Below are 21,098 nucleotides of genomic sequence, written 5' to 3'. Positions count from 1 at the left end.
TGAAGTGAGAAGAGAGATAGATAAGAGTGGAGAGGAGATGGGGGAAGGAGTGACAGGAGGAAGCTAGTCGGCACATACAAAGGAGCTATGCATTGCCAGAATCAGAAGTCCATTAAATTGACATTTGAGAGTACAAGGAAATCACTTTATGTCTGTTCAGTTTGTGTAAGTTACACAGGTTGAAGAAAGAGGCAAAAGTTGGTGGTGAACAACACTCACACAGGCTGTTAGAATCTTCAGGGATATAGAAACAGTGAAGAGTAGCTATGCTATTCTCTCTGGGGAGGGCAGCAGTGCAAGCTTCAGAACACCAAGCAGAGTCAGAGTCTATTTCCAGGGGCTTTGTGCCACACGGGAAAAGGTTATCTCAAACAGAAGAATGAGTGCAACCTCAGAGACCAGGAACCAAAAGGCTAAAGACAAAGAGCAACACAAAGCGCACACAGATCTATCGTGATTGATATTAGAAATTTTGGACATCAAACAGTAAGAGAAAACGAGCTAGAGAGCATGGCACAGCATGGCCAATGAGGAACAAGGGTTGCCAGCCAGTAGTGGGAAGAGGACAGAAAATAAACAGCCAACTCACAGGGAAAACAACACGGCCCATCACTGAGCTGATGTGCGGCCCAACCATGCACGGATCCTAAGATCCACATACCACATGCTTTCCATGACCCCTGCCTGCACTTTCTTTTGGACGCTGGACCAGATCAGTGGTTTGAAGTCATTTTGGAAAGACCTCGTTGAATCAGAAGCCAGATGGGTGGCTATGGAGACAGGGATTCCACCATACACAGTGTGCTCTGGGAACCCAGGGGGTTCTCACGCGCGAGCACGCCTGTAAATTCAGAAGTTCTCAGCCTGTGGGTCGAGACCCCTTTAGGGGTTGAAAAACCTTTTCACTGGGTCCCATAGCAGATATTCTGCATGTCAGATGTTTACATTATAATACATAGCAGTAGTAAATTACAGTTATGATTTAGTAATATAAGCAATTTTATGGTTGGGATTACCACAACAGGAGGAACTGTTCTAAAGGAGTTGCAGCACAAGAAGGGTTGAGAACCATGGCTTCAGTTAGAGCAAAAAAAAAAACTTAGTCAGAACCGCGGAGAGCTCCAAGTACAGCCACTCTGGCCTGAGCTGATAGGAAGAGCCTTACCTCCTTCCCTCTCCTGAAGCCCAGCATGGAAGCCAACTCCCAGAAGAAGCATGGGCTGAGACAAGTGAATCTATTAGGGATAGATCTGTAGGAACACCTCCCATAAGCCCAGAACACAAAGAAACCAGCATGGAGCTCCCATAACACTAGTAGCTTTGCCCAGTCTCTAGAGACAAAAAGGCCACCTCCAATCCCTGCTTCTCAAGCTGTTGGGAACAACTTCTCTCTTGGAAATTGTAAAAGACAATAACAACCCAACCATGTGCATTCCTGAAATACTATTTAGATTCAGTTAGTCCTGTACATGAAAGGCAGGACAGTAGGAAGTTGGGAAGAAGGGTTTCAGTGTGAGGAGGAAATGACAACAGGAATGAGACAGGGCAACAGGAGATGAGTAAGGAAGGAAAGAAAGATGAGGAAGGAGAGAGGCAGGGGAGGAGGGAGAGGGAGAGGGAGACAGCAGAGAGACTGAATTGGGGAGACAGGGTGAAATTTATATTCATGTATACAATGGTCAAGGAATTTTAAAAAAGAGAAAAAAACCTGATGATCACCATTCTTCAGCATAGACGTATCAAATTAATGCATCTTTGGACTGTATTGTGTTAGAACATTCAACATTTTTAAATTGCTGTTTGAATTGCTGATAGGTTTCATAAAAACTCATACCAGGAATTTTGGCTTGGAGCTGGGACAAAATTTCTACCAATTTTAAAAATGGCCCCAAAGAACTGTCTTTTCTTTTCTTTTTTTTTTTGGTTTTTTGAGACAGGCTTTCTCTGTGTAGTTCTGGCTGTTCTGGAACTCACTCTGTAGACCAGGCTGGCCTCGAACTCAGAAATCCGCCTGTCTCTGCCTCCCAAGTGCTGCCTCCCAAGTGCTGGGATTAAAGGCGTGCGCCACCACCGCCCGGCATAAGAACTTTCTTTCATTCTATGCTATATATATGATGAAGTACCACTCACACATTGATTATAAGTAAAAATATTAGTTAATTCTGAAAAATATTGAAGATGCCCTTTGTTTTGGAGTATCAAATATTTAACCAGCATTTGATTCTTTATGTAAAACAATACACTGATAACTATCTCATTAGTATACAAATTTACTTTAGTGTTTAATGGTAAGAAATCAATGTATACCAAAATTGCCTTGATAAATTTCTTTATAATTTATTATCACTACATGCTAGATATGTACATTTTCCTATACCTATGTATCTAGGGTCACACTGAAGGAAAAAAAAAAAAACCTCAAGAAAAGAGACTGGTCAAGAGTTAGTTAGGAAGTCAAAGATGCTTTGACCTTGATTCACATTCAGGACAACTACTTGCCACAAACCACAGGTCCTTGTTGCTGGCAGAGAAAACAAACACCAGCACAGGAGGCCAAATAAAACAAAGGTTCCATTTCACCACAAGGAGCCAATTCAAAAAAACAAGAAAAGAAAGAAAGCTCCTTGGCAAGGCACTCACCCATGGAGTGACACCCTGGGATGAAGGCGACCAGTTTCTTTCTTGTTTTGTTTTTCCAGTTTTTGTTTACATTATTTAAACTATTTTAGCTATTTTTCTTGTCTTATTTTATATCATCCCTCTTGGTCTTTACTCCTCTATTCCCCTCTTTGTGACCTGAAGCTCTCTTTCCTTTCCTCCAGTCCTCCCTCCCTCCTGCACTCCCTCCCCCTCTTGCTCCTCCCACCCCTATCTCTGGCATTAGCAGAAGGAATGGGATGGTTGAGGCTTCTGATCTCCCTATCAAAGCATCTCAAATATGGAGTGTGCAGATATAAACTACTCACTTAGCGCTTAGTGGGTTTGTTGGGTTTGTTTTATTTTGTTTTTTAATGTTCCATTCTTTCTTTCCCATTCTTCTCTCTGTCTTCCACCATTTTACTCTCCTGAGTGGGGTCTTCAAATAAGCGCCAACTCTTCAACCCACCTCATTCCTCTCTCCTCTCTTATCTTATGCCATCTAAAAGTATTTGTTTTCACTATTATGGGTTGCTAGTATTTCCTATCCTTTGTTTTCTCTGCCATGTTTAACTAAGTCTTCTTTTTTTTCTTTCTCTGTTTTTCTGATAGGAAGAGCTAGTTTCTCTCTGGTTAGTTGCTTTCCATATTCACCCTTAGGGAAGTCATACCACAACATCTTAAGAGTGCTGTCCTTGCTCTCTGAAGTTACTGCTGTCTGTGTGTGGGGTGGAAGGGTGATTGCTTTTAATTGGCTACTATTCTGTCTTTGCACTTGCTTTATCCACCACCTGCAGTTGTTTCTTCCATCATCTGTGTTTACTCTTTTTGGTATCCCTTCTATGCTCCACCCAACACTCTCCTCCCTCTTTCCACCTATTCCTGGACTAGTGCTCCTCCTCCTCCTCTTCCTCCTCTTCCTCCTCCTCCTCTTTTTCTTCACACTCTCTCTCCCTCCCTCCTTCTCCTACCCTTCTTCTCTCTCTCTCTCTCTCTCTCTCTCTCTCTCTCTCTCTCTCTCTCCTCCCTCCTCTACTCTCCTTCCCATACCCAGATAGACTCTAAACTCTAATCTACACTATACCTGTCAAAGGGAAGGGATGCCTCAGCATGGGTCTGACAATGCACCCCTCCCACCTTACCATACTGTGCTCTACAAAGCATATCCTTGGCCTATTTATAAAACAAATGTTTTCTACTCTGAGAGTGGTTCTGGGCAGCATGCCTAAGTCCCTGGGCTGAGTGTCAAGCTACTGAGTGACATCCATAGTCTCCTAGGAAGAAACTACACTTCAACTTTATCAAAACTTAGTTCTACCTGGACACTATAAATATTTAAATGAAATAATATAGATTTTTGAAAAATACTAACCAATAGGCTGGCCCCAGATGTGCAAGTTTCAACAAAGATAACACAAGAAATATCATGTCAGGGTAGCATGACTTCTCCAAAAGTAAACAGCCACACAGGAATAGATTTGAGAAAGAATGATATACATGAAATTGCAGGCAAAGGATTCAATTCAAAAGGATTGTCATATGTTCAGTGTAATCAAAAAGGTCATGAATAAACTGGATTAACTTGAAGAAAATACAAACAAACTGCTTAATAAGAAATAAGCCAACATGGAATATGAAAGATTAATTTGATAAACAGGAGTGCTATAAAAAAAAGTCAAATCAAAGTTTGAAAATAAACATGTCAAACAACAAGACCTCCAAAATTCAGTGGTCAAACTCACCAGTTTAGTAGACTAAGTAGAAGACAGAATGGGAAGGCTTGAAATAAGGAACCCTTAGCCTTATGGTATCATTACGTAGAACTCAATGAGCGTTTTAAAGAAACTAAATACATGAATAAGAACTTAAAACTTGTAGCTTTAAATACTTATCATTATTTTTATCTTATGCCAAAATGAACTAGAATCTGTAAAATCTGGCTATTGTTACCATCATCTCTTCAGACAGACAAAAGACAAAAGGTGGAAACTAGCAACATTGTAAGTAAACGAGTCAAATATATAAATATATTCCTCACTTGTCTGCAATTATTCAAAATCCTGTTGCTGTCCTTGATAAAGAAAAGTAACGTCTGCCATTATTAACATGGCTCCAAGTCCAAGTCCAACTCCTTGAAATTTAATTCCAATTCTCATGTCTAAGAAAGCAATCCTGAGAGAGTTGAGCAGGAAGCAAGAGGGACTATGGGAAGCAGGTAAGAATGAACTATATTCACCTCCCTGAAAGTTTGAAACAGCAGCACCCAGGAGGGGCTTGCTTTGTTATTGACTGTTTTACTGTGGTTTAAATGAGCTTCAAGGAAATCTTCACTCACTGTTTTATTCTCAAAAGTCATGCCTTAATCCTCTCTGCCTATCTAAACTAAATAAATTCTTCAAGGCTCACTTCGGTAGCATCTCATCCATGCAGCCTTTATCCCTGTTAGACACACACGGTGTTCACCTCATGACCACCCACAGTGCTTAGCAGCTTCAGTATATACCATGTAATCTGAAGGACTCCAGTTTAGGAACTTGAATGACTTAGTAATAGTCAGTAGAAACCTTTGCACTCTCTCTAGCATTTTGAGGGTTATAATTGTTGCATGCATTTTTTGAAATGGTGTCTGCTGTAGCTCAGGCTGGCCCCAAACTTGTTGGTAGCTAAAGATAACTTAAATTAGAGCTGCTTCTGCATTTATGCCCAAGTGCTGGGATCGCAGAGGTGAGCCACCTCTCTGATATATATAATATATAATTTCCCTTTGCTATACCTCCTGATTAAATGGAGAGACTCTGCGCTCTTCGGGTCAAATTTTAAAAGATGCAATTGTGAAAACTGTTCTGTCACTGTCAACATCCAGCTTCACCAGTAAGACCAAGGACAGATCCTAGCCTGGTGTTTTCCCGGGCTCTCTGCAAAGGTTACTCTCCTCTAAACCAATGGAGAAACAAAGAAATTTCCCGTCACCTGCCGCAGAAGCCTAGCATGGATGTTCTACTGTATACTCTCTTTTTAATCCTCATGGCTGCTCCACAAGAACAAACAGAATATATTAGCCATTAAAACTCACTGTCCTTTTGTCATATATCTAGTCTGCCACGGTAATAATACTATATACAGTATTGTGGTTATAAACCAAAAAAAAAATTACCCTTGAGCATGATTAAAGGCTATATAAATAAGGTGCACTTTATCAAACATCATTTCCCCAATGTAAAATGTAGCAAGGTTAAGGGTCATTAGGTAATTGTGTTTTCTTTTTTATTACACTGCTGATTTTTCATTTTAGTCATTTACTTAAAAAGTATATAAACCTTTTTTTGGCCTAAAGAAAACCAAAGCTATAGGTTATTATTGTTTAATTCGTTGAGTTGATTGGATATGCTGTACACATAACTATAGGAGCAGCATATTCAAAAAATAATAAATCTTTCAACATCTAAAACAAATCCAGATTCCACAAAACCTATGTTTGTCTAATTATAACTTTGTATTTTGATGTGGTTTCCTATGTAAATACATTCTAAGGCCTGCAGCTGGAATATATTATATTAAAAACACATGTTAAAAGTTATAAAGTACCACAAACTGGAGCAATGGCTCAGCGGCTAGGATTGCCTGCTGCTTTTGCAAAGGACCTGAAATTAGTTCTCGGCACGGCACTCTCTTTGGATCACTTCCTATTGCTCCGAGGGTTTTGGCACCCTCTTCTTGCCTCTGTGGAACTTACACACACACAAAGCATATACCTCACAAACACACACAAACACATAAATAAAAATGAATCTTAAAACTCACGAAGTAACAAGTGTTTATATTATGATTCTCCAAATCTAAATAGCCATAGTAAAAGATTTGGTGTTCCAAAACTATTTTAGCTGTTCAGTCAATAAGCCAAATGTAACTAAATGTAACTAAAACACCAATCTGCTAATGCTCAGGTTGTCGCTGAACTACCACCCTTGAGGTCAAATGTAACTAAATGTAACTAAAACACCAATCTGCTAATGCTCAGGTTGTCGCTGAACTACCACCCTTGAGGTAGCCTATCCATTACCAATTACAATGAAACAGGATTTGAATCTAAAAATAGACGCTTACAGTAAGTCAATCAAACTGAAACAGAGACACAAAGGTGAACTAGATGCCCTCTTATACTTTTCATAGTTATATTAGTGTTAGATCAGAAATGGAGTATGCACATCTACCAAATTCCTTGGCACAGCAGGAAGTAGTATTTTAAAGGCGATTGCCATTTGGAGAAGCAGTGCCCAGAGGTTCTGTTAGGCACTCCGACCTGGATCAGTGGCTGTGGGTGTTCTTTTGCCCACTGTTACTATGAACGTTTCTTACATGAAAATTTTAGTTTAGGTGATAATGCACAATGGCAAGACAGACTAGAACACCAGTCACCTAACCCCTTAGCACAATTGTACTAAATGTGAATTTTAACAAACCCATTCACTGCCTCTCCATATCATAACACGATTTTTCTGGTTTTTTTCCTAACCACATTTTCAAAGGCTGAAATATATCCCTTATAGGATATATTTAACCTTCCTAAATAGTTTTTCTCCCTAACTCTGGGAAGACATTTCAACCTGGCAAAGAGAAAAAATCTATGATAAAATTTATCACAATATGTGGTTATTCACATATCAGCCAATATGTAGAAAAATCACACAGATTCTTTTAATACTCAGACTGCCCTCGGTGTGTACATTTATATTGTGGGTAGCATGTTCCATCACTCTCTGCTAGGATTAGATACTACCTGCTGGTGGCTTCCTGGAGAGAGGCTGTTATGTGTTGTAGGGCAAATAAAAATCACATCACCTAACTGTAAGCACAGTGGTTAACTGCCTCTATTCACTCTTTAAATGTCACAAATCATCCTTCTTTGTACTGCTTACAGAAGTTTATATGTTCATGGCAGGCATCAATTAGATACATTTTTATTTAACTGAGAAAATGTCACATTGCATGGCATCATAGTCTATGAACTTCTCCTTAAAAATCTATTAGAATGTGAAAAAGGTTTTTCCCCCCACAAAGTATTTCCACATACAATTATATAAGTCTAATTACAGTTCATTAAATATTTAACACACAGTATAAATACAAAGTCATTTTTCAAATTCATCATTGGAGACTCCATATATATTTAAAGAAGGTATTTCATATTCATATTTATCATTTAATTATGAAGAACAAATACTCTGGAGGAAAATGGCTGGAGATTGAACTGTATTGTGCTCTTAGTAAGCTTGGAATATCATGGAAACCTTTCTCCTGCAGCACTTCTCTGTAACATGAGCCAATGTCTATCCATCTCATAAGTGTGGCGGGGAGGGGTTGTTAAATGAGATAAGAGAGAAGTAAGGGTGCACGGCAAATTGCTGGCACAATGTAACTTGTGGTTTGTGCATCCACTGCTATGTAGCAGCTATTTCCCACATTTCCCAAAAAAAATATATATTTCCTTCTGATTTCACTGGACGTGCAATTGACTAGAAGCTGCTGGTTTGATGCATTTTATTTTAATTAAGAAAGGCTTTCTGAATAAAATTCTCTCATGTTACTGATCACAAGCTCGGAATTTGTTTATTTAATGATAAAAAACCAGGAGGTAACAGGGCCATTGCTTATATTCATATTGATGACCGAAACAGGAGGGAAGAGAGTAGGTTAAATGTTTCCTGGCTCTAAAATATCCTTTAAAACTGGGCCAGAGTCTACAAAGGTCAGACACAAGCACCAAATGAGTTGTTTCTAGTTTTGCTTCTATTTCTTAAGAGATAAGGTTGTTATTCTTTTGGGCTAGATTTATATTCAATTTGACGTCATCCCATACTCATATATTCATCCACAATCCTGTCAGGCTGTCCTCTGATCAAGTCCTCTCACCTTTGCAGCTGACTTCCTGATGCATATTACTTCAAAATAAAGATAAGGAAAGAGCATAGCGAGAATAAAGATGAAGATGTGTTTCAAGAGTGAAATATAAATTGTTGTCTCTTCAGGGTTTTCTCTCTTTTTTTTTTGAGCAAAGAGAATATAGAAACACAACAGAAGACTCACTGTGCTATCCAGAGTATCACCCTCTTTCTCAATATCCCAGAAGGCAGTGTACTAAGCAGAGGAACCTTCTAAGATCACACTGGAAACATCTCCACTATGACACTGGAGATATTCCAGGGACTGTTAAACAACAATACTTTACACCATAACCTTCCTTGCAAGAAGACAGATCACAGGAAAATCTTTTTGTGATTTTTAAATATTTAAAGCAAAGCAGAACTTCCATTTTCCATTGTATATACTAAGAATTTCTTGAAATACCTCCATAAAAGCATTGGTGTTAAAAGCTATTCATTTTACTGGAAATGAATCATGAGACAGCAAAATGTGTGCTCATATCACAAGTATATATTTTCCATATAAGAGAATGTCCATGAACATATCCTGAGAATATACTTTCCTAAACAAGATTCAGAATTTATCAAGGAAATAGAATAAAAACATTTTTTCTTCCAAATGCATCCAAATGAAACAAAATTAGGTTTTATTTTTCTCCCTTTATCTTTTTGAAGCAGATTTTCCAGCACAAAACAAAAAGAATTTTTATCTCCTAAAAAGCAGACTTGAACTCAGTTCTAATACCAGGCCAAGTTGACACTGAAAAGCTTATCAGGAGTTACAGTGTGGGGCAGGGGAGTTTACAAAACCTCTTGGTGACAGAATGAGGTAATTCTGCCGGAGTGGTATTCAACATAGATGCAGTGCTTATATGGAAAGAGGCCATCTCATGCCAACAACTTTAATTTGAAGATTTGATGAGATACAAGTTATACTTCAGTAAGCAAAACCTGAATACTATATATCAAATACAGAAATCCTACAATGACAGCCAAAACAGGAGCTATCTTTCTCATCTGAATTCATTTAATGAAGCTTCTGGTATTAGGAGATGCAGAGGCAATGACTTGTTTACCTGAGTATTCAGTCCCTGCAGAAGAGACTTCCCACACTATACTCAAGTGAATGTCTGGCTATGCAGCTCTCTCCAAATTCTGCACTTTCTGCCCCATTTTTACATGAACCACTTTCCATCTCTGGCATGGTCCATGAGAAGAGGTAAGATGATCCAACCTGAGTGCTCTATACAACTGCATCACTTGAAGAGTCATTAATAATATGTATCTCTTAGAGAAAATTTGGATCCTTCCATTACCTTAGTATCACCTTGGACTGATTATTGTAACAAATGCTTTTCTAAATCTTAGTCTCTATAAGGATAGACAGGCATATTTATAAAGCCTTTCTCTCTCATTCAGCTCATCAGTTAATTTAATACATAGTTTTAATAGTTGGTAAAGATGAAGGTAGGGTCATGTTTACTAGTATTGATCAATGGCTACTAGACGCTTCTAGAATGCAGTATAATAGTTTCTGAAATTGAGTAAAAGATGAATATATTGACTAGATTTTTATCCTTACAAGATGTCTAGTGCTAGCCTGGCCACCTAATCTGCTATGGATTCCACGAGTTAATCTGTTCCATTCTAATCCATCCATCCCTGGATGGATTTGTCAATGTCCAATGTGGAGGTGTTGTCTGCTCTGAAATATTAACAGAAGCAATGCAGTTCCATGTACCTTGTTGCAACTTCAGGTCAGATGCAGAAGGTCTAGGAACTGACCCATTGGCTGTCACTGAATTTTGGGATTGGGTGAGAATACTGAGACATGGTCTCATTTCTTATCACTAAGAATGACCTCTTCCAGAATGTCTTGCTTCCCACCCCTCACAAAGATGGATATTCCTCCATTCCATGGTGAAGAATCGGCACCGTTAGCAATGTCTAATATCTCCAGCTCACTATTGTGAAGATTTGCCATATCTAGATGGATAGCATCCTGAGACTAAATTTAGAGTGTCATTTTATGACCAAGTCCAATGGGTCTACCCTTTCAAAACGTTCACAAACCTGTTTCTTCAGACACCCTATTTTCTTACTTTTTCTGATTCATGTCACAGGTTAGATCAAAAGATCTACCATGAAATAATAAAAATGTTAGAAGGTGACAAGACTTTCTTCCATATTTTAAGTGCAGCTTAAAGTTGTAGCTGGGTTTTAACAGCATCCATTTAAGCTATAATGGCAAAAGCTTATTCTTTGCTGGCCTCTTTCCATGGATATTAACACTCAGATGAACTTAAATCAAGAAAAAGAACAATAATAATTAGCAATGGTGCAAGGTCTGGATATATGTACCAATGGAAAATAGTCAGGGCGGTCTCTCTGGACAGTTTAACCTGCTTTTCCTGGGTTGATCTTACTGAACAACACATTCTAAACTTCTAGCCATTCCTTGCTATCTATGGAAGTTCCAAGGAGACACCAATCATAAACCATTTCAAGGCTTCTTTTCTAATGAAAGTTCAAACTGTCTTGGAAGACCCCTACAATCAGAAAGCACAGAAATACTTACTTGTTTGGCCTTTGTCTTTGATATTGTGTCAGAAATAGGTTTCTTTCTTTCCTTTACTGCAGTTTTAGAAAATAATTCTTCAAATTCATGACAGTCTATAGATGGCTCTTCAATCTTTTCCCAAATAAGTGAAGGGCTGGAGTCTCTAAAATTAATGAAAAGAACAATAAAGGGCTATGCAAAGTCCTACATCATGATGAGCAAAAGCAAAGAGGACACAGAGAATAGAGAAAAAGAACTGAAATAAGAAAAATAAGGAAGAAAGAATATGTTATCAACTTGATAAAAAGGCTAAAATGGCATCTACATGAATAAGACATTTGCTCAGTCACAATTTTCTGATACTCCTCATTATGAAGTTGCCCCATGACAAAATCAAAGCAAGCTGCTATCAACATTGGCAAGAGGGGCAAGGAAGGCTTGATTTCTTACATCTCAATTTGACTTAGCCTAGCAGGTTAATTGAGGGTTAAAGAAAAGTAAGTATCTCCAAGGCTAGGTGAGGTAGTAAACACCTTTAATCCCATCACTGTGTGTTCAAGGTCATTTTAGGCTAAATAGCAAGTTCTAGGTCCAGGCAGAGCTGCAGTATAAGATCCTATCTCAAAAAATTAATTAATTGGTAGATTAGTGCATACATACATATACATGTACATGTGTGTGTGTATGTGTGTATGAATGTATGTACATCTTAATGGCTTGAGAAATGGCTCAGAACACTCGTCTTGCTCTTCCAGATAACCTGAGCTCAGTTTCTAGCACCCACATCAGGCAACTCACAGCCACCTGGTACTCTCTCTCCAGCAGATCTAACGGCCTCTTCTAGTATCCAAGCGTACCTGTGTCCATGTGCTGTACACACATGCATGCAAATAAAAATAAAAATCTTTATAAAAAACCAAATGCTTCTAAAACAATGCCCTCTCTCTGTGTATTGCCATCCATCTGCCCACTGTCATTTGTATGGTCACTAAGAAAAAGTAAATGTCATTTATAAAAAGTTAAATAATGACATAAAGCATCATATCCTCGGCCCAGAAGTAATGGGTTTGGCTAGAGTTTAGAATGATTCATCAGGGACTGGAGAGATGGATCACTGTCTGCTCTTCCAGAGGTCCTGAGCTCAATTCCCAGAGGCCACAGGGTAGCTCACATCCATTTATATTGGGATCAAACGCCCTCTGCTGGCATACAGGTGTACATGCAGATAGAACACTCATATAAATCTTTTTGTTTGGTTGGTTTTTTGTTTTTGTTTTTGTTTTTGTTTTTGTTTTTGTTTTTGGAGACAGGGTTTCTCTGTGTAGTCCTGGCTGTCCTGGAACTCACTCGGTAGACCAAGCTGGCCTCGAACTCAGAAATCCACCTGCCTCTGCCTCCCAAGTGCTGGGATTAAAGGCATGCGCCACCACTACCCAGCTAAAATAAATCTTAAATTTTTTTTTAAAAAAAGATCCATCAATGTATATAAATGGTAAGACACTCATACCAAGAATAGACTGGAAAGGGGGGATCAGGATATACAGTGTATCCTCTCCTGAAAAGATTTATCAAAGAGAAAGGAATACAAAAATTGAAATGAACCTGTTCCTAAACACATGCTCCTTTGTTCAAATATATCAAAGAATTATAATAAAATAGAATTTAAAAAGCCAACGACATCTAAAGCATGTGATTTTCATACTTTACCCCTGTATTTAATGACCAAGCCTTCCAGCACAGTCTCAGAGACTGGGGATAAGACTGCATGTGGACAAATTTGAACACACTGGGTGGGAAAGTGTCACTTCATGATGGCCATTCCCACCCATGACAGTGTGACTGGCCTTGTTTCCCCAGATGTTCCAGGGCACTCTCAAGGTTAAGTTACTTTATACACATAGGTTGGTTGCAGTTTCATGTGCTGTGTTTCTCAAGAAAGACATTTTATGAACAAGACAGAATCCTAATGCAAGTTTGTGCCTTTTAAAGGTGAGAGTTCATCCCAGAGAGTCAGTTTGCCTATGTTTTCAATTTACATTCTTGCCATTCGTTGATAATAAGGATTTAATTAGCAAAAGCAAAGAGTATAAGCTAATTGTGCAACAAACATGCCTGCTTCTCTTCCCTGGCTGCTTTTACAGACAAGCCTTGCTTCAGATGGTTTGAGCATATGGAGTAGTCAAGCCCTGTAACTACAGGCAAAAGCATGTATGCTAAGAAAAACAGACCCCTTTATCCTTAAAACAAACAAAAAAACCCACTATAAATAGATATAACTTAATCTCATACTGAGATGTAAATATGCCATTTTTTTCTACCTTTGATATTGCAAGAGAAAAGTCTGTAAGGTTAAATAATTACTTCAGGAAACACTGATGTTAAAATCTTACATAGTTGTATTTATAACACATTAAATTATACTTCCCCATGAAGTTCTACAGTAAGTGTCTCCTGGTGGAAAGAAAGTGAAGGTCTAAGCTTGATTTTGGGTTACCTTTTACTATGGAGTTGAATTCTTGTCCAATAGAGAGGCTTCATTGGCCGGCAAGGCTCAATTGGCTGCTTCCTAGCCTCTCTGTCCTGATTCATCCCTAATCCAAACAACCCGGTTGGCAATGGAGGAAAAAGAAATCCACACCCTTGTGGTGCTGCTGGTAAAGTGCTACTCCCAACTTGTGAGGAGGACGGAGGACCTGAGCCAGGCAACAGTGGGGGTGGGGGGATGCCTGCCCCAGGGGGAGGTGGGGCTGGAGGTGGAACCCCCATACCTGGTAGAGGAGGTGGTGGAGGAATAGCAACTCCAGGTAAAGCAGGAGGAGGGGGTATGCCCACTCCAGGTAAAGGAGGGGGAGGAGGTATTCCCACTCCTGGAAGTGGAGGGGGTGGGGGTATTCCCACTCCAGGAAGAGGAGGAGGAGGGGGAGGAGGAGGGGGTATTCCCACTCCTGGAAGTGGAGGAGGTGGGGGTATTCCCACTCCAGGGAGAGGAGGAGGAGGGGGAGGAGGAGGGGATATTCCTACTCCAGGAAAAAGAGGAGGAGGAGGAGGGGGTATGCCCACTCCAGGTAAAGGAGGGGGGGGAGGTATTTCCACTCCTGGAAGTGGAGGGGGTAGGGGTATTCCCACTCCAGGAAGAGGAGGAGGAGGGGGTATTCCCACTCCAGGAAGGGGAGGAGGAGGGTGTATTCCCACTCCAGGAAGGGGAGGAGGAGGGGGTATTCCCATTCCAGGGAGAGGAGGAGGAGGGGGAGGAGGAGGTATTCCTAGTCCAGGGAGAGGAGGAGGTTGGGGAGGAGCTGGCAGCATTTCTGGTCCCTGTAGACTGGTAAGTTGTAGGGCTGGGGCTTTAGGACTGGGCAGAGCAGGCACTGTTATGTCAGAGAGACAGGGAGGTGGGGGAATTGCCATGCCCAGGCCAGGTATGAAACTGGAGGACTCTGTACAAGGCAGAGGTGGTGCGGGTGGGATATTACAGTTGTTTCCAAAGGAGGAGAAAGAAGAATGTTCATGGCTGGTTTCCAACTCAGTATGAAGAGAAGGCTGGGAGGACTGTCCCTGACTTTCAGACCCAAGGAGAGGAGGTGGCGGTAGTTGTGATGCACTCTGCATGGCTGCTTGGGCATCTAGCTGTACTGATATTCTCCTTGGAGATACAATCAGGGAAATCTCTGAACAGAATTTTGTCTGAGATCCAGAGGGTGAGGTTAGAAGGGCTGAGTCTCCACTTGCAGCTGCAGAGGACCCTGGAAGATCCTCTGGTGGTGCCTTTGGAAGTGGCAATGTCAGGATTCTACCTTCTTCTGTTGGGGAAGTCTGTATTGATTTTGCCTCAAGAGTCCTCGGAGGCTGTGAAACCTTCCCATGCAATCCAAGCACATCTAGGCTGACATCTGCAGAGGCTGTCAATCCATTCTCAAGTTCTGAAAGGCCTCTGGGTCCCTCCAAGTCTAGGGCTGGATATTGTTTTTCTAGCTCAGCTATTTTTGTACGCAGATCCTCAATGGTCTGTTCCAGTTGCTGAATTACAGTTGCCTGTCCTTCAGACTTCACATCAAAAACTTCCTGAGAGACAAGGACAGTCACAATTAGTAAAATAGTGGAAAAATACAAATATCTAAAGAAGAATGGGAAAATTACACAAAGTTACACGTAGACTGCCTTAAAAAAAGATCCTGCCACAGAAAGATTTTACTGAAATTTCAGTGTACACCCTCTTTTCTACCCTTGGATTTTAAAGTGGGTCAGATATACTCTCACTAGATCCTAAAATCCTTGTCTGTCTCACCTTTATATAATGTCACTGAGGATGGGCAACTTTGAGGGTTAGTTTTAAATGTCAACTTATCATAACCTAGAATCACCTAGGAAAAGAGTGTTAAAGAGGAAGCACCTAAATCAAGTTAGCTGATGGGCATGTTTGTGGGTGGTTGTCTTGGTTACTTTCATTGATGTAGGATGGAAGTACCCACCCTGACAGGGCCCTGAACTGTTGATAAGCAAAGAAAACTAGCAGAGAAGAAAGAAATGAATAGATGCTCTGATCTTGGGTGGGGATTCACCCTGACTAGCTGCTTCAAGTTTCTGCCTTGATTTCTTTTTAATGATGGACTTTAACTGAGAATTATAAGACACATATTATTTTTACCTGATGACTTGATATTGGTAAGAATTCCTTATCACAATCACAAAAATAAAACTAGAATAGTTCCAATGACTTTATTTTGATAAGAGTTTTATCACAATAACAGAAATAAACCTAAATAATGTTATTCCCAAGAACAGAGAAGAACATTCTACAAGATAAATGTTTGCCTTCCTGACTATGAATTGATGCAATTAGGACATTCCTCAGAGACTCTGGAAGTTACTTTTGAATTTTAAATGCAATCATTAGCTTTTAGAAGTGGTCACTTACCCAATAAGGATAAGTGATAGGTTATTGACACATAAAGTCATGGACACATACATTATGAATGTATGTCATAATCTTGTTATCACATTTACTATACTTTTAATATTTTACTCAAAGCATTTCATAAAGTATTCACTGATGGTTCTCCAAAAGTTATAAAGATAGATATTTTAAATGGGCAAATTTTGATTTATATAAACTTAGGCACACACACAAATCCTTACATCATCGCTTTCCAACAATATCCACACAAAAGACCATAATATATGCAAGTAGTGTCATACATTTTCTAAGTAGTCCATGGTAAAAAGACATCCCTAATTTATCCTATTTTATTCCTCATTTGACCATTGTATCAATCTCCATGCTATAATTATAACATTAACAAACACAAGTAACATAACCAAAATGGAAAACTAACACCGAAACTAATCTCAACAAGTCTTTGAGCACTCAGCTTTCTCTTTTCACATCAGATTACTCAAATGTGTAGTATCCTCATTTTCCTGGCATGCTGGTAAATGTGGCTTCTAAATATTAATCTGAGTTCTTATTCTTTTCCACAGATGATTATAAAAAGGTTCCTTGAGGAACCAGTGAGATGGCTTAGCAAGTAAAGGCACTTAGTACCAAGTCCAGCAACCTGAGTTTGATCTCCAGAACCTACATGCTAGAAGGAGGTAACCTACTGCTGACAGTTGTCTTTTGCCTTTCATGATGACATTCATGTGCCCCTACACACATAAAATAAACAAATGAATAAGTGCAAATTTAGATTTATTGATGATTGAAATTCAGTTAAAAAAAGCCTACAGAAATGATTTCCCAAACCTAATTCTTAAATGCTGTTAACAAAGTTAATCCATTTTTATCATCAATTTAAATATAGTGAAACTAGAATAAAATTATTGGACATCTAGAAAAATAAAGTGAAATAAGAAAATGATTATATTATATTGTCTGCATATCACTTATAACTAACAGTTATAGTTCTAACAAAGATTTATGTCCCCATATTCACAGACCATTACTCAAACATACTCAAAGCTAGTGACAATAGGAGTTATAGTAACAGCAACAGGGAATATTTGAAGATTTTAAAATTCTTAATTATATAGCCAGCCAGCAAGAGGTTAAAAAGAATCATATTGCACAAGAAAACTGGTACCAGACAAAGTCTTCTGGAGAGATTCACTTTGACATGGCTACAGCCATGTTGGGCTATAATATCCTGATTATTCTTACATAACCCTCATTGGCCTTCCCTTAGTTTTCCAGCACACTGTAAAAGACAAGAATATTAGAGCAGTATGTGGAGGTTTATGACTGGGCTCTAATGCTAGGAATGTCCCTGACATTAATATTAATGTGAAATAAACCAGTTGTGCTCTTGCTTGGATTTGACTTCACCAATATACACAACTTTACTTCTGACTCTAATCAAGAGGATATGGTGTTTGTGCTGTCTCTGAGGACCACAGTTCTGTGAGTAAGTATCTAATAAATCGAGCTGTCTGCCTCCTTCGGTGCCACACCATCCTGGAGCCAGTTCTCATTCACTGGGACAGAACTGCTTAGGACAATCTCTTGAGTGGAATCCACTCTAGATAATGTTGCAATTATTGGCTAGCCCAACTAAATGCTTACTTCTTCAGTTTGTAGAAATGGGAAGAAAATGCCACTTAGAGATTCCCTTGCAGCTAGGTTTAACCTGTTAGATGATATCACAGAGTGATTTAGAGTAGAAAACACTAAGGGCCATGCTGAGTGTGACTGACAGTGGGGATTTGAATACCTGAAGCTTCTCTGGAAAAAATATACAACTTGCACTCTTAATTTGTGACTGTCACCTCAAAAATTTCAGATTTCTGGGTTGACTAAGATTCAAAAGATGAAATTTTCAGCTTAGAGGAACATCCTTCGAACTTTCCAATTTATCCACTAAAACATCTTATCAAGCAGCATTCTCATGTGTTCAACTCATTCAGCTTCAAAGCCTAATTGGTAGAAATGATGCCAATTTTTCAGATTAGGTTGCACGGGGGAAATGAATTGGGTTCTTTTCCAAAAGAGTAAAATTTAAAAGCTAACTGACCGTATCAATTACTATTGGGACTGAGGCTGTGGCTCAGTAGTAGACTATTTGTCAAGCATGCATAAAGTCTTAGATGTGAACCATGGAATGAATAGAAGGAGAGAAGAAAAATTAAGTTTTATCATAGACAAAGCTAAATATATAATTAAAAGTATTTTCAGTAAAAACATTTGGGTAAATATATGATCCTATGATACAGTATTCAAACGATCCATCTTCACTTTTTCTGATGCTACAGCTTCTAAGAGATTAGCAATTTCCCCTCACAATGCATTTGCATTGTGTGGCTTAAAATATCATGAGACCACTGATAAACTAAACCTTCTAAATGTTGTATTACAAGTATAGTTTAGAGAGCAGGAAATAGTAAGGATGCTTTGTGAGGAAGGAGAAGGACTTAGGGCTGAGCTGAACACGTTAAGTATTAAATTTACTCATATACTTTGTTTGTTTGTTTGTTTGTTTTGTGGTACTAGGTATTGAAGCTAGGACCTCATGCACACTGTACCATTAGCCCTTACTAAACTGATTTGTCTTTCATTTTAAGTTTGAGGCAGTTTCCACTAAATTTTCCAGACTGACTTTAAATTTCTCTGTAGTCCAGACAGTCTTTGAACTTGTAAACCCCCCTGCATCAGCCTTTGAGTAGCTGAGATTACATAGTTGTAACCTTAGGTTTACCTATACATATTCAATGTACTAATATGTATTTTTATGTATTTTATTCACTTTTTAAAATAAAGAGTTAAGTAATACACTTAAATAATAAAAAAGTTGAGAACATAAGGAACTGATAAATAGAAATATACACATTCTTTAAGGTTCAAAGATTTTCAAGTGTATGGCATGGTAAGAAGTAGAATTAAGAAATGGTAGAGGAAATAATGATATGATAAAGTTCTAATAATAAATACATAATAAAGATCATAATTAGTTGTATGGTGCCAGGAAGGAACAGAGTTAAGGAATTCTTGAAGATATTAATAATCACACTACAAAGATAAGTGATAATATCCTTTTACAGAGCTTTTTCTTACAGGTAAGTTTATAGAGAAAGAAAAAGGAAGAAAAGATGAGATCAGAGAGATTTTCCTACTTTTTACCTTATCTTTATTTCAGAGGAAAAGAAAAACCCACAGTTTTCCAGGATTTGCATTCCCTTTTTGACCATGAAATATTGGAAGTTACAATCTTCTTTTTTTCTATCTTGGAAGCAGAGTAATTAAGCTCTTCTAAAGCCAAAATGTAAGATTTTCAGTTCTCAACTAAGTTAAGAGTCATCAAAGAATCTTATCTGCCCTTCCTTATCCAGGGTCATCTATGAAGGGCTGGCTGGCTCTTTCAGAGGACTAACTCAGAGCACCCATGGCAACAGTTTCTGTTGTATTCTTAGGGAAGGCTGCTCTGCTTGTCAACAGTAATGTTGATTTCTCCATGGGTTATCTTTTTTTTTTAAGTAATTTACATGGTAAATATCGGTCATTATCAACAAAAAGGCATGGCTGTCTTCTGGCCATGTAAGCAAATATTCTATGCTCAAGCCCACAGGAAGAGGAGATCTGCAGGGGCCACCCACTGACAAAGTCACAATTTAATCTCTAAGAGACTGCCAGGCACTCCATGGTCCACAAAAAGTCCTCAAGTTAGGAGCCTGTTCCCTGTGTCCAGTGCCTGGAATGTAATCTTCCATCTCTCAGACTACAACTAGATGTCTATCCAATTCTCAAAGGACTTGACATTGGAGTAATATACTTTGTTATCTTAGGCTTCTACCCTTTACAAAAATGCTCTCAGTATTTCCAGAATTATGAAACAGTTTATCCAATGCTCATGGCAATAGCTATAAATATTACATCACTCTTTAAAAGAAGGGCAAAGTATAGTTGTTTCATTTTATGAAGAATCTATATAATAGCTATCTCCTTTTAGATTCAGACAAACCTATTTTAAACAATATAAAAAGCAATATAATTATGTATTACCAATTTTGAGATTATCTGCATTTACAAATACTGTTTCAATTCCCTAAACCATCGAGAGCAGTAGACGCTGCTCTCCTATTTGGCTCAAAAATTCTACGCAATCACATAGCCAAAAAATTTTCTATTCCTGTATAATCTTAAATGTGGGTGGTGATGGTCAGTTCTTATAAATTGTTTGAACACTTGAATATCGCAAAATACAAAATGCCATTGAGAGAATAAAATGTTTGCCAAAAACATGTTCCCAAGTGCAAGCTCATTTGATTCCCAGAAAAAGAACACATAACAGTAACATTAAGGTTACAATTGTCACAAAAGGAGCCAAGATACACTCAAGCAAGATTTTGCTGAGAAGCTAATGGGCACATTTTTAAAGCTTTATTATGTTGTGACAACATGGTCCTCTCAGAGCCTACAATATAAATCTACTCACTGGTTAGTTAATACTAAATTGACTTTGTAAATGGTGATATGAGACACATAATTCATTGTCTACCTTACTCAGATTTACAAGTTCTGTTGATTTTTACACCCCTTTATTGACAAAGTAGGACACTACATACATCTATACAAGAGGAAGCTTACTCTTCAGCAAGCCATATAAATTTTATCTGTCATGTTTTGAATTTTAAAAAAAAAGTAAGGTTTTGAAACAAGCCAATGGCATTCCAGATTTACAATAACTTAATGTATGCTAGACAGGATCCCATAGAAAGTAAATCCTGAATTTAAACAAGTATGATTACTTACAAAAAGTAAAATGCAACCAATTTCTAATTTTAGGGCAAATTTGAAGAAAGGGGAAAATACTAGGACATATGATATATGAGAAATTATAAATAATTTTTCAGGGGTTTCTTAAAGTAGAACTCATTACAGAAAACAAGAGCTTTTCAGAGTTCAAACAAAATCTATGGGAGGGAGAGAGTAGAAGGCCAAGGGAAGAAGAGAAGGAAGGAAGGGAAGGGAAGAGAGAAGGAGGGGCACTATG

The 21,098-nt window shown here is 38.6% G+C and overlaps 1 protein-coding gene across 2 annotated transcripts in view; it reads right to left on the bottom strand.

Moving 5' to 3' along the window:
• Nucleotides 1–21,098, bottom strand: part of Fmn2 (formin 2) — a 339,367-nt gene that overhangs the window by 218,478 nt on the left and 99,791 nt on the right. Inside the window, exons 5-6 of one of the 2 annotated variants that reach the window (XM_028755264.1) lie at nt 13,613–15,180; nt 11,137–11,281 (exon numbers count right to left, since the gene is read on the bottom strand). The exons of the other annotated variant lie outside the window; for it this stretch is intronic. Coding sequence (XP_028611097.1) covers nt 11,137–11,281; nt 13,613–15,180 — 1,713 coding nt within the window. The remainder of the gene's footprint in view (nt 1–11,136; nt 11,282–13,612; nt 15,181–21,098) is intronic. 2 annotated transcript variants of the gene reach the window in all.

The sequence above is a fragment of the Grammomys surdaster genome, unplaced genomic scaffold (genome assembly GCF_004785775.1).
Source record: "Grammomys surdaster isolate TR1022 unplaced genomic scaffold, NIH_TR_1.0 126051, whole genome shotgun sequence".
In the NCBI taxonomy this organism is placed as follows: Eukaryota; Metazoa; Chordata; class Mammalia; order Rodentia; family Muridae; genus Grammomys; species Grammomys surdaster.
Note: the sequence above shows the minus strand (reverse complement) of the source record. Positions and strands in the feature narration are given on the sequence as shown.